A 14,498-nucleotide genomic window follows, 5' to 3' on the forward strand; every position below is an offset into this window, starting at 1 on the left:
TGAGTTGGAGTCCCATTCCATCGCCCAGGCTGGAGTGCTGTAGCACACTCACGGCGGCCACCCCAGCACTGATCTGCTGGGCTCAGGTGATCCTTCCGCCTTAGTCTTCCAAGTAGCTGGAACTACAGGCGTGTGCCACCACGCCTGGCTAATTTTTTAAAAAATTTATTGTAGAGACGAGGTCTTGCCAAGTTTCCTGGGCTAGTCTCGAACCCACGGGCTCAGGCAATCCACTCACTCCTTGGCCTCCCAAAGTGCTGAGCCGCTGAGCCCGGCCTATATTCTTAATCATTAAAAATTTATCGTATGTTTGTTTGTTACAACCTTAATATATGCCTAATTTGCAGTTTGTGGGTTGATTTTGTTTACTTTTGAGGAACAACTTTGATTTTAAATTAGTGCCTTTTTAAAGAATTGCTTTTGCATATATTGGCAACAAGCTACAACAGTCTCCCCTAAATTTCAAAAGATCATGAATACTTGAGTGAGGTTTAGTTTGAGGGGAGAATATTGTGATTACAGGGTCAGGCAAAGCATAGAGCCACTCTGGCAGTTTTTGGTTTTGTTTTTTTCCCCATAATAGAAATCCTTAAAGTTAATGTGTGAAGTGATTTTGGGCTATTGGATTACTTCTTTTCTTAAAATTGACTCATTGGCAGTTAACCCTGTAAAAGCAAGACTTGTCATTTCATATGGGGAAAAATGCCATTTCATGATTTGAGCATTAAGTAATGACCCCTGTTAGCTTTATAGTGGTTATTAACTTTGCAAATTACTGATTTTTGAGGCTTACTAGAACTTTGACTTAACTTTCTTTATATTTGGTAAAGCAGAAAGCATTTCAGTGTTATAAAACACTCTGAATGAATGTACTAAAAGAAAATAAGAATAATAAAAGATCTTACTCCCTTTCCTTTAATTGCCTCATGGTTTATTTAATTATATATTTTAATCAACTACATGTTCATTGATCCTGGCTATATTATTAGCTATTAGATAATGTAATTTTAAAGTGTCTATTTCTCTCTGGACACTGAACACGCAGTATTTATTGCCTGACAGTTGTCTTTGCTTTGCGTATGACTATGAAAAGACAAAAATCTGATTAGCAACTTTATTTTAATTTAAAAAAAAAAAGTAAAAAATCTAAGGTCTTCTTTTAGAACATAGAAAAGTAGTCCTTGAAAATTATGGTCATTTATATAGAGGAAATGTATCAGTGTTTTGTTTCTCCATAGTATTGCTAAACTCTAAATAAAAAATTTTAAAGAAGATAAATTGGTAATTTTGTATCTAGTCTCCTTCCCTGAGAAATAATTCTCATTGTCTTATTTTCTGGAGTTGCAAAGTCAACTACTGAGGCCATACAAGAAAGGCAAATGAGAAAAGCAGGCTGTTGTGAGGCAAGGTAGTGATAGGGTCCAGGGCGTAGTAGAATGTATTTAACTCAGTTAAATGAATTTAAATTTCTTTAGAGCATTGTAACAGCTAAAGAAAAATCCTTTGCCACTGTGAGTTTGCAACTTCTGGTGTATATTCATTCACCAATAACAAAACCTTTAGTGTTCATATATGAGTTATTTTTATATAATGTTTGTCATTATTGTGCCTATCAATATATTTATATGAGCCACTTAATATTTTGATGAGTTAAAAAAAATACCACATGAGGTGAAAACTTAACATTCCTATTCCATTCCAAAATCTTTTCCTCGTGGTTCTTAGTCCTTATGGTGATACTCAAAGGCAGAGTTAGAGTAATAACTGGGGTGATGAGTAGACATTGTGTATCTTCATAGTTGCATCAAATCAACTGTATCAAAATATGACTTAAAATCTGTTATTGTAAGATTTTGAGAAATTCAGATTTTCCAGATTTATTAAAATTTTATCACCTTATATAGGGTTCACAAAAACAAAAAACAAAAGACCTGTATCGCTTCCAATTCACTGTGCTATATACATTTGTATATTTTATATTTACAGCCTGAGGAAGAACTTGATCCTGAAGAGAGGGACAACTTCCTCCAACAGCTTTATAAGTTTATGGAAGACAGAGGTATTTTCATGCTTATTGATTGATTGATTGATTGATTCCAGCCTGTTGCTGAGACTGGAGTGCAGTGACATGCTCATGGCGACCACAGCCTTCACCTGCTGGGCTCAGGCAATCCTTCTGCCTCAGCCTTCCAAGTAGCTGGAACTACAGGCACATACCACCGTGCCTGGCTAATTTTTATTTATTTATTTATTATAGAGATGAGGTCTTGCCAAGTTGCCCTGGCTGGTCTGGAATCCTTGGGCTCAGGCAGTCCTCTCACCTCAGTTTCCCAAAGTGCTGGGATTACAGGCACCACACCTAGTCATGTGTATGATTTTAAAGTAGTCATTTCTTTGACACTTTTACATTCTGTTCTATGTGTCTGCATTGTTTTTGCTAGTATCATAGGTATATAGTTCTGGATCTTAAGTAAAGCCTAAGAATCAGCTATACCTGACAATAGTTAAATATTTGGAATGGAAACAAACTATTAATGTCTACTATTTTGAATAGGAATATCTAGGAAAGTAGTTTTGATATAATTAAATTTAGTTTCCCTCGAACTTATGAAACTAAAAAAAATTCTAGTGTTTCAGAAATAGACCGTGACCAATTATAGTGTTAATCTGCATATTCATTAATTACTAATGCTATATTTATGGAACGTAAACTAGCCTGATCCTTGTTCTCAACAAATTAAATATACCAGGAGATCATCCTTCTCTGAAAAAGAATGAGATTTATCATACAGTAAGTCCCCTGCATACGAACAAGTTCTGTTCTGAGAGTGCACTCATAAGTCCAGTTTATTCATAAGCCTAGCAAATTTAGCCTAGATACTCAACTAATGCAATTGACTGTATAGTACTGTACTGTAATAGGTTTATAATACTTTTCACACAAATAATACATTAACAAAATAAAACATTTTTAATATTACAGTATAGCACCTCAAAAAGTATAGTAGTATAGTACAACACAGCAGCTGGCATACAGGGGCTAGCATCACATTTGCATATTTGAAAGTTTGCAACTTGAAGGTTCGTATGTAGGGGACTTACTGTATAGATAGAAGAAACAGAACCATTATAATTCATCCTGCCACTAGATGTTCATTAGTCCTAGAAGATTCTCAGATACATTGGTTGTAGACATTCTGCAACCTTCAGAAATCATCCTTCAGATTATTGCCCAGTCTTAACTTTTGTGTGAAATTTGTGTTAAGTGAAAATGGAACCCCAGTCTAAAACTTATCCTTTCTGTTGGGTTTGTTCATGCCTAAGCTTCTTGAACCAGCAATATTGTTGACCATGACTTGCAGTTCCAAGGTTCAATTTAGTTACACTCAACTCATTAACAGTGAGAGAGGTGACTTTATTAGTTGTACATGTATAACAGCTAGAATCTAAATACTACCCACAAAGCTGTAAAAGAATATAAAGAATATTTTGTGTTCTCCTACATAATTTAAGTTTCTTTAAATATGTGCCTCTAATGAAATTGAGAGATGAAAAGTTGGTAGCTTTGTTTTCAGATTAGTATTTTTCATCTGAATAAACATTTTCTTTCTACTTGTTTAATGTTAAAAAGGTACTCCAATCAACAAACCACCTGTTTTGGGCTATAAAGATCTCAATCTCTTCAAACTCTTCAGACTGGTTTATCATCAGGGTGGATGTGACAATGTAAGTGTAACATTGCTTTTTGTAATACTTATTGATGTGATGAAAGGTTAAAGCATCTAATATTGCATTATTATGTGCAGTTTAGGTAATAAACACATTTTATTAATGAACATAAAATATTAGTATAAAGATTATTTACCTTTGCAAATGTTAACACAAAAACTTAATTTTCCAGATTGATAGTGGTGCTGTATGGAAGCAAATTTATATGGACCTTGGCATTCCTATTTTGAATTCAGCTGCTTCCTACAATGTAAAAACTGCTTATAGAAAGTAAGTAGTATAGTTTATTCATCAAAGAATACATATTTACCGAGAATATTTTCCATTTAATTTTTTAACAGGAATACTGAATCAAGGAACATTAAAGTTAGAGAAAGTACATGAAAAGGCTTAGGTTAATAGATATTTGTGACTGAAAGTTATTTCATTGTATCAAGTCTGGTTTACTCCATTTCTCATTTAATCTCAATTTACTTTCCAAAATCAGGGATGCAGGTAGTATCTGAAATTGTGATACTTGTTATAGAGCTGTATCTTTTGGGGTGAACAAAATATATGTATATATTTTTGAGTTGGAATCTCACTCTCTTGCTCAGGCTGTAGTGCAGTGGCACGCTCATGGCTACCATCTGCTGGGCTCAGGTGATCCTTCCACCTCAGCCTTCCAAGTAGCTGGAACTATAGGCGTGCACCACCACACCTGGCTAATTTTTTTTTTTTTTGAGTTGGAGTCTGACTCTGTCGCCCAGACTGGAGTGCAGTGGCCGCTCCTGGCCACTGCAGCCTCCACCTGTTGGGCTCCGGCGATCCTTCCGCCTCAACCTTCTGAGTAGCCGGAATTACAGGCGCTCGCTACCATACCCAGCTGGTTTTTTGATTTATTGTAGAGATGAGGTCTCGCTGCCCAGGCGGGTCTTGAACCCGCGGGCTCAGGCAATCCACTCACCTAAGCCTCTCAAAGATGCGGGATTACAGGCTGAGCCACCAAGCCCAGCTCCAGCTAATTTTTTGATTTATTATAGCAGTGAGGTCTCGCCAAATTGCCCAGGCTGGTTTTGAACCCCTGAACTCAGGCAATCCTCTCACCTGTGCCTCCCAAAGTGCTGGGATTACAGATGTGACCCACCACGCCCAGCAGGGTGAACAGTCTTCATATCAAAACTATGGTAGCTATGTTCAGTTATCACAAGGTCAGATTTCTCAGAAATGTGTTTTAGGATCAGTTTTTCTATTTATGATCCTACCTAAAACAGAAAAAGTACTTTTTAAAAAAATTACCTGAGTTTTACATTTTAAAAATATGTGTGTTTAATAACATAGTATTCAAGTTAAATGCAAAGCCTGTAAGATTTCTTAAATGAAATACTGTTTGTTAGGTATCTCTATGGTTTTGAGGAGTACTGCCGTTCTGCAAATATTCAATTCAGAACTATTCACCACCATGAACCAAAAGTAAAAGAAGAAAAAAAAGACTTAGAAGAATCAATGGAAGAGGCTCTAAAACTAGATCAAGAAATGCCTTTAATAGAAGTCAAGAGCGAACCTGAGGAAACCATTGATTCAAACAGTGAAAGTGAAAGAGAAGAAATAGAATTAAAATCTTCGAGGGTGAGTACTTAATATTAGTGTTACCTAGTTTATTTTAGTTTTTACTGTAGCCATTTCCATATAGTCACAAAAGTACTACATTGAACCTAGTTTATTTTCTAAGATTTAACTATGCTTCAGCCAGACTACTAGCTACCTCTTAAAAATATATTGTACATTATTTTCTCTACTTGAAAACCCTTCTTTCTGTTTTCTAGTTATGCTTGATTAAATCATTCTCATCTGGTATCAGTCTCAAATAATCTCTTCCTTCACATCTCTTGCTAACGTGTCACCTCATTGAAGCCTGTCCTGATCACTTTATCTAGAATTATAACCTACCTTCTCTCTTTGGCACTCTCAGTCCCTCTAATGTTGCTCTTATCTATAATTTACTTTTTTAATCCTCTTTATTATTGACTGTTTTGCCCCACTGTACACTAGAATCACACCCCATGAGGGGAGGGATTAGTGGTGTTTACTTTGTTCATTGACAGATCACAGACATTTCAAATAGTGCCTGGCTCATAGTAAAGGTTTATTATCTTTATTTTGTATTTTCCTTTTTTTTTTTTTTTTTGAGTCGGAGTCTCACTCTGTCACCCAGACTGGAGTGCAGTGGCCGCTCCCAGCCACCGCAGCCTTGCTTACTGGGCTCCGGCAATCCTTCCGCCTCAGCCTTCCAAGTAGCTGGAACTACAGGCGTATATTACCATGCCCGGCTAGTTTTTGATTTATTGTAGAGATGAGGTCTGCCAAGTTGCCCAGGTGGGTCTCGAACCCGTGGGCTCAGGCAATCCACTCACCTCAGCCTCCCAAAACGTGGGATTACAGGCTGAGCCACCAAGCCCGGCTTATTTTGTATTTTCTTAGTGACAGAGTCTCACTCTGTTGCCCAGGCTGGAGTACAATGACATGATTATCGGTCACTGCAGCCTCTAATTCCTAGGCTTAAGTGGTCTTCCCACCTCATCTCCTGAGTAGCTAGGATTACAGGCATGTGCCACCAACCTCAGCTAATTTTTTTTTTTTTTTCATTTTTTGTAGAGACGAGGTCTCACGATGTTGCCCAGGCTGATTCTGAACTCCTGGCCTCAAGAGTCCTCCTGCCTCATCCTTCCAAAGTGCTGGGATTTACAGGCATGAGACACCGTACCTTGCAGTAAAGGGTTATTAAATAGATTCTGAATGAATGACTCTCCTCTTTATAGTGTCTGTGTCCCCAACCAGATGGCATTTTGTCTTTCTCTGTAACTTTATTGCACACTGTATAACTCTAGTCATGTGTACACTGGTTTTATCTTCCAACTCTACTCTTCCTCTTCATTAATATATAGGTCTATTTAATTATATAGGTCTATTTAATTTAATTGTTATCTTCCATTCTTATCAGTGTCCAGTGATGTCTACATAGTATGATTTATCAGATTTTCGAAGGAAAAAGGAATTGGCCATAGTATCAAAGAACCTTAATTACTTTGTGTCTTATTTTTCAGTGAAATCATATTTAGTGAAAGAGAAGGCAAAATTGCTTTCTCTTTTATTTGTTCAGAAAACATTTTTAAAAACTGTTTTTTCTAGTAAATGGAATCTAGTGAATTTCATGAAATATTCAAACTGTTTTTTTCTTAATTTTACCTTAAAAAATTTTTTTTATAATAGAGACGTAGGGTACAAGTGAGGACTAACTACATAAGTAGGCTACATGCAGGTGCAGTTTGGGCTTCTAACTGACCCCCTCGCCCCTGGTTATTTATTTATTTATTTATTTTAAAGTTGCCAGTTTATTGGCATTAAATACATTCACACCGTACCATCATCCAGCTTCAGAATTTTTTTTACCTTGCAAAATTGAAATCCTGTACCTTAAGCAGTAACCCCCCATTTCTCCCTTCCTCAACTCCTGGCCACCACCATTTTGCTTTCTGTGTCTATGAATCTGATACTCTACGTACCTCATGTCAGTGGAGTCATACAGCATTATTTCTTGGTAACTGGCTTACTTCACTCAGCATAATGTCTTCGAGGTTCATCCATGTTGTAACGTGTCAGAATTTCCTTCCTTTTTAAAGGTGAATAATGTTTAATTGTATTGTGAACATACTTTCTTGTCATTACCTAAGACCTTCCTCCTTCTGTGTAAAACATCTGCAGTGTACCATATGGTATGGATGAACCATAAATTTACTTTCCTCAAGATTTTCTCCAATTTTTTACTATTTAAAAAGTGCTGCGATACTTATGTTTATAAACCTATTCTTTCACTTATTCGAATATATAAGCCAGGCTTCTAAAATGGGATTTCTGGGATAAAGGTATACAGACCTAAATTTGATAGGTAACAGTTGTTTTCATTCATTTACCTGCACATATTTAAAAAGCACCTGCTGTGTGCCTGGCACTGTCTAAATCTGTGGAGACAGAAGTGAAGAGTACAAAGTCCCTGCTGTCACAGAACTTACATTCTAGTGCTTTGTACCAAAATAAATTTCTTCTTTTTCTGCCTTTGAAGTGTAAATAACACATAGTCAGCAACTAGGGAAAACATTTGTTTACTTAGATATTAATTGTATTTGAATGCTCCCTAAATTGCTGTCTCTTTTCTCTTTGCTTATTCTAAGAAGAGGGGAATTCTGCCAGTGTATAGAAGTTGACTTAGAGGAGAGTCTGGGAGATAGTGAAATGACTCACCAGTTTCCTAGTCAGTTGAGCATGCAAGAGAGCTGGAGAGCTAGATAGAAGCTCCTGGAGGTAAAACAAGTTTCTACTGGCCCAGTGAGCTCTCCAGATACTCATTCAAAGAAATCTGTTTATTGCCATTGATACAATTCAGTCCTTTAAAAATGTAGATACACGCAAATATAGTGATAATAATACATTTTGTTTTAGTAATCAGAATTAGGGACCATACAGCTTTTAAAGAGGCCGTAATTTAGGGAATGGATTTATTGTTATTGTTAACTTTTATTATTGACATTTAGATAATTAAAATTTTATTATAATCAAGTAATATTAAAAGTGAAATAAAATAATGTAGTGAACAAAAGAGAAAATTTTTATTTCTTATGTATTATATAGCCAAGGATCGTAGTAGACCTGGACATAATAAATTTATATTGATTATTCTTTTACTTTCAAAAGGAAGAGAAAGATTCTTTTGAGGTGTTCGGTTTTTATAGTCATGTCCCAAGCCAGAGAGTAGAGTAGTCATTGCTGTCAAGGTTAAAGGAAAAGATCTTTTAATGTTTTTTTACCCTTTGTAGTGAATGCTATTTTAAAGCTTTTATTCCCTCTATTAGGGACGAAGGAGAATTGCTCGAGATGTGAATTCTATTAAAAAGGAAATTGAAGAAGAGAAAACAGAAGACAAATTAAAAGATAATGATACAGACAATAGGGATGTAGATGATGACTATGAAACTGCAGAAAAAAAAGAAAATGAGCTACTACTGGGGAGAAAAAATACACCAAAGCAAAAAGAGAAGAAAATTAAAAAGCAGGAGGATTCTGACAAAGACTCAGATGAAGAGGAAGAGAAAAGCCAAGAGAGGTACATTATCTTATGTTTGTTCTCCAGAAGCACCTGTCTGGGGTACATCAGCGCTTTGTTCCTGCTTAGAGATTCAGGTTTGAGGGAATGTTTTCTTATTGGGACTTCCGTTCCTCTTGTCTAATGAAGGTGAGACACATTGTGAAGATGATGTGTATCGCCTTTCGGAATTGGAGAATATACTGGTCGCACCATTTTAATAGCACTTGTGCCCTAAACAGTGGCCTCAAAGAAGGCTGCGCCACCCAGTCAAAAGAAAGGTCCTGCAGTTGACAGCAGGGAAGGGAGCTGGAGAAAAATGGAGGAAGTGGACAAGAGGAAACAGCGACAGCAAAAATTCCATTTTAAAAAAGGTACAATGTGGGAAAGCTAACAAACACATGGGTGCACCGTACTAGCAGATGTTTGTGTGTTAGCTTTAAGACCGTTTTCTTTTTCAAGTTACTGTATTAGGATAAGTGGCATGCACCCCTGATTCTAGTTTGGAAAATACATTCTTGCCCCACATCACACCAATAAATTTCAGCTTTTTAACCGTCCATTCTGTTTGCTGTTGAGTGAAAACTATTTTTTTTTCCACATATTAGACATGTATGGACTGTATTGACTTAAAAGTAGCCAAAAATTAGGCCGTCCAGCTAGATCAAGGTAATGTCCAACCATGTTATTTAGTTGGCCATTTCTGTAAGTGTTGTCAAGTAGATTTATTGATTTTTAAATAATACTAAAAAGTTAATTTTAAGAGAACAGCAACAGCATAACACACTTACTTGTAATATGTTTCCCTACATAGTTTTTTTTTTTACTATTGTATTATGCGATGTTAAATTTTCTAGAAATTTGAGTTGTTAACCCTGGGAAAAGTGGCCTACCATTGAGAGAATAAATATTTGAAAAAGGAATGATTGGTGAGTGGGAGAGGTAATTTTATGCAATACAAATAGGTAAGGAGTTATCACAATTATGTGTGAACTAGGTTAGTGAATAAAAGAATGTTCTGAAATGAAATATAATTAGGGTTAGGAAAGTGGGAGGAAATAATTAGAGTTGAGTATAATGATACAAGCATGGCCTTTTAAATATTTGGACAAAAAAATTTAAGCAAAGATGAACTGCTTAAAAAGTAGGGCCTAATTATAGTTTGAAGTTTTGTTAAATATAAGCATCAAAATATACATATAATACATATAAAACATATAATTCATCTGTGTATATAAATAGCATGTGGTTTAAAAATTCTTCATAATTGGTATATAAATGGACAAAGATTTATTTTAGAGAGAAAATTTCACAGACTTATATGAAGAATATAGTCTCTTTTATTAAATAAAAATTGAATATATAGGCAATGAATATAGTCTGTATTCTCATTCTGTAGCAGAAATCATGGTGGAAATGAGGAAACTTTATCTGTAGAGATTTGTTTTAAGCAGTTTTTCTCGTGCATAGTGTTTTGAAATTACCTCATCTGTCTATTATAGAAAGGGGTGCTTGGAGAGAAACCATTCCTCCTGCAAATGGGCTGTCAAAACTTCTTCATGTCAGTTCCCCTAGGGACCACCAAAATAATGCCCTAAATTTATTATAGAGCACAATACTTTCTCTTAAACCTATAAATCTCTTGTGACACTAGAATGATCTTTGATGCAGTTCTCATCTGAATCTTTGCATGGTTGATACAGAATTTTTATTGTAAAAGTATTAAAATAAGGTGCAAAAATAAGTTCCGTTGGGTCTCCCTGTGAATCTTCTTTATACCTGATTATCAGTACAAAGGAAAGCTGATGAGAGATGAGTAAACAAATTGAAATCAACACAAAATGCAAACCTTTGTTCTCTTGGTACTATCCAACAGTGTCAACAAGTGACCTAATTTCAGGTATCTATTGTTTCTTTGTTAGGTCTGGGAAACTTTTAAAATATAAACTAGTTTAAAAGATATGGTTACTAAGGTAGATAGCCTTTGTTTGTTATTTTGCCCTCCATAAAAACTAGTTCCCTAACAACTATTCTAGATTGAGCAGAATGTAGTCGTAAAGTAGATTTTGAATAATTTAGTTGCAGGAAGTTATGAAATATCCTTAGATCATTTTAACATATGAAGTGGCACTTGAATATGAATCCTAGAGACTTGCAGAGCATATTTTCTTATTTTGTTTTCTCAAAAATGATTAATTCTACAACATCACTAACTGTGATCATTGATTGGCCTTTAAGAAGTATGGATTTACTTTTGGTACAGTGCACCTTTACATAATAAATTCCTTAGTAAGTAGGCCATAAAAATCTTCTCCTTCTCCTCCTTCTTCTCCTCCTCCACGGACGTGTTATTAAGGTAATATCTAGGTTGTGAACATGAATATTCTACATGTTGGATTCTTTTGGCACATATTATTTTGTTCTCCATTAAGTAATTAGTAGCATTATCAATGTTGTAACTCTTTACAGGGAAGAAACTGAAAGCAAATGTGACTCTGAAGGGGAGGAAGATGAGGAAGACATGGAACCCTGCCTAACAGGAACCAAAGTGAAAGTCAAATATGGACGAGGGAAAACTCAGAAAATTTATGAAGCCAGTATTAAAAGCACTGAAATTGATGATGGAGAAGTTTTATATTTGGTACATTACTATGGATGGAATGTCAGGTAAGCAAAAAAGTATTTTCTTACTATTGAAATTTTTTCAGTGATTGGTAAAGGTCAATTTAATGTTGTGAAGAATTAAAGTAAATAATGGTATACAGGGAGACTAAAAAAATCAGAATTATTTATAAAAATTATGTATTCTTATGTGTTTACTCTTTAGTCACCTTCAAATTACTCCCCATCTGATGCAATGCACCTATCGAGGTACTCATTCCACGCTCAAAACAGTTTTAGACTTGTCAATTCTGATGCCTTATAGTGCTGCTGCTATTTTTTGTTTTACCTCTTCCACATTAGCAAAATGTTTCCCTTTGAGAACTTTTTTTCATCCAAGGAAAAAGTTGCTTGGAGCAAGATCGGTTGAATAGGGAGGGTGAGGAATGAGGGTCTTGTCATTTTTGGTCAAAAACTGCTGAACACTCAGTGCTGTGTGGGCAAGTTCTGTCATAAATCACCCATCATGAAATGGGTAAACCCTTTGAAAGAATCTCCAAAAAATATTCACTGAGGCCAAAAGCGGCCTCTCACAGCAGTGCTAGCTGGTATACTCACACCTGTGAGTTCCTAGAACACTTACCTCATGGGGGGAGCCTATATTACAAGGGGCCTGCCCTCCAAAAAGTAATTCCAGTTTTTTTGGGGTCCCCTCTCGTACATTTACAAAGCACTCCTTGATTCTGAATTTTATAAGGCTGACATTACCACTGTTTTACTAGCTGTGTTAGTGCTTCCAGTCAAAGATCACCAGGATCATACGTGTAGTTAGAACAAGTTGGGTTTATTACTCATTTACAGTGAGGGAGGACACACTACATGAATCAGTGAAAGTTCAGGGCACCACCTTTGGGAACAGCAATAACCCAGAATTCTGTGGAAGCCTACTGCAGAACATGGGCAGGCAGTCAGGCCTATAGCTTTCGACTGCGCTTGTATTTGTTTGTTTGTTTCACTAAGAAATCAAACTTATTTCAAGCATTGTACTCTTACTAACTTTGTTAATAAAAAAGAATTTGGAAAAGAACTTAGATTTGAGCTTTTGTTAGGTGATTTTGGGGAAGGATAAAGAAATGAGACTTTGTTCTATATTGGATGCTGTCTGGGAGGAATCTATGATTGGTTTTGTTATCTAGAAGGATGGGCCGGGCATGATGGCTCATACATTTAGTCCCAGCTGTTCAGGACACTGAGGCTGGAGGATTGCTTGAGCCCAGGAGTCCAAGGCTGCATTTGAGTCCAAGGCTGTGCTGTTTGTGCTACTGCATTCCTGCCTGTGTGACAGAGTGAGACACCCTGTCTCCAAAAAAAAAAAAAAAAAATCTTGTCTTGAAGGAGAGAAGACTAGACCAAGGTCAACACAATAGTTGGTAAAGAAAAAAACTTGCCAGGCATGATGTCTAACATCTGCAATCCCAGCATTTTGGAAAGCTGAGGCAGGATGATTGCTTGAGCCCAGGAGTTTGAGACTAGCCTAGGCAACATAGTAAGACCTTGTCTCTACAAAAAAAATCCTGAACTTGACCTAGCAAGGTGGCACGTGCCTGTGGTCCTAGCTACTTGGGAGACTGAGGTGGAATGGTTGCCTGAGCCCAAGATGAAGCCACTGCACTCCGACCTGGGTGACAGAGTGAGAGTCCAATTCAAAAAATAAAAAATAAAAAAATAGTCACTTATATTAGATAGGGAAGAAAATGGATGTTTGGTCATTTTTGTGGCTTGGACAGTATTCCTGTTTTTTTTACTGTGTTCAGACATTGTTAGGGAGTGGTCTTATTTCTGTCTGGATCCATCATGGTCACAGATTGGACTAGTCTGATGTTGATGTTCTATGAGATTGTTCATTTTCAACAGGAGGACGATGTGACCTAGCTGTGAGTGCCAGGCAAACTTGGAGCAACACCCAGGCCCAGGTGATAGTGACAGGTCAATTCTTAAGTGTCTCGGGCTGCTTTTCTCTTTCTCCTTCAGAAAGTTTTATGTGCGTAATATCTCTGGTTGCCCTGTATTTACTTGGAGCCAGATTGCTCCAGGGTTTCTCTGAGTACTAGATGTGACTCAATTCCCTCATTTCTAAACTGGGGGGAAGAAAGCGTAAAATGCAGTAGTCCCTCCTTTATCTGCAGGGGATATATTACAAGACCCCAGTAGATGCCTGAAACCACAGACAGTACTGAACCCTGTATATACTATGTTTTTTCCTATACATATATGCCTATGATAAAGTTTAATTTACAAATTAGGCACAGTAAGAGATTAACAATGACTAATAATAAAATAGAACAATTATAACAATATACTGTAATAGGGCAGGGAGCTGTAATTACACCTGTAATTCTGCACTTTGGGAATCTGAGGTGGGAGGACTGCTTGAGACCAGGAGTTTCAGACCAACCTGAGCAACATAACAAGACCCCACCTCTACAAAAAATATAAAAATTAGCCAGGCATGATGGCACATGCCTATGGTCTCAGCTACTTGGGAGTCTAAGGCAGGAGGTTCACTTGAGCCCTAGAAGGCGAGATTGCAGTGAACTGTGTTTATCCAGTGGCACTCCAGCAACAAAGCAAGACACTATCTTTAAAAATTCTCTCTCTCTGTCTCTCTCTCTCCCTCCCCCCTAGCTCGCCCCCTCCCTCCCATCTCCCCCCCCGCCACCGCCGCCAGTATAAGTTGTATGAATGTGGTCTCTCAATATTTCAATACTTTTGAAACATGTACTGAAACCATGCTGTGGATAAGTAAAGACTACTGTAATAATACCTATATTAACATATAAAGTGCTTACAACAATTCCTGGCACTTAGTAAGCGCTCTATAAATGTTGACTGTGTTCTTCTCTTTACAATGTATTGCTGAATTTAGAGGGAAGGAACTGTGTTTACCAACTTTGAATCATAATATTTGCAGGTGCAGCACATGATTGCCTGTTTTCCTCAAATTCTATTCAGTTCACAACCATTTATTCTTTTTTTTTTTTTTTTTTTGAGG

At 36.7% G+C, this 14,498-nt stretch overlaps 1 protein-coding gene across 1 annotated transcript in view; it reads left to right on the forward strand.

Moving 5' to 3' along the window:
• Positions 1 to 14,498, forward strand: part of ARID4A (AT-rich interaction domain 4A) — a 77,366-nt gene that overhangs the window by 40,010 nt on the left and 22,858 nt on the right. Inside the window, 6 exon segments of the mRNA XM_008056686.2 lie at positions 1,987 to 2,059; positions 3,632 to 3,726; positions 3,902 to 3,999; positions 5,106 to 5,337; positions 8,616 to 8,866; positions 11,315 to 11,512. Of these exon segments, the coding sequence (XP_008054877.1) occupies positions 1,987 to 2,059; positions 3,632 to 3,726; positions 3,902 to 3,999; positions 5,106 to 5,337; positions 8,616 to 8,866; positions 11,315 to 11,512 (947 nt within the window).

Source organism: Carlito syrichta, unplaced genomic scaffold (genome assembly GCF_000164805.1).
Source record: "Carlito syrichta isolate Samal-C Ts95f unplaced genomic scaffold, Tarsius_syrichta-2.0.1 Scaffold302449, whole genome shotgun sequence".
Taxonomy (NCBI): domain Eukaryota; kingdom Metazoa; phylum Chordata; class Mammalia; order Primates; family Tarsiidae; genus Carlito; species Carlito syrichta.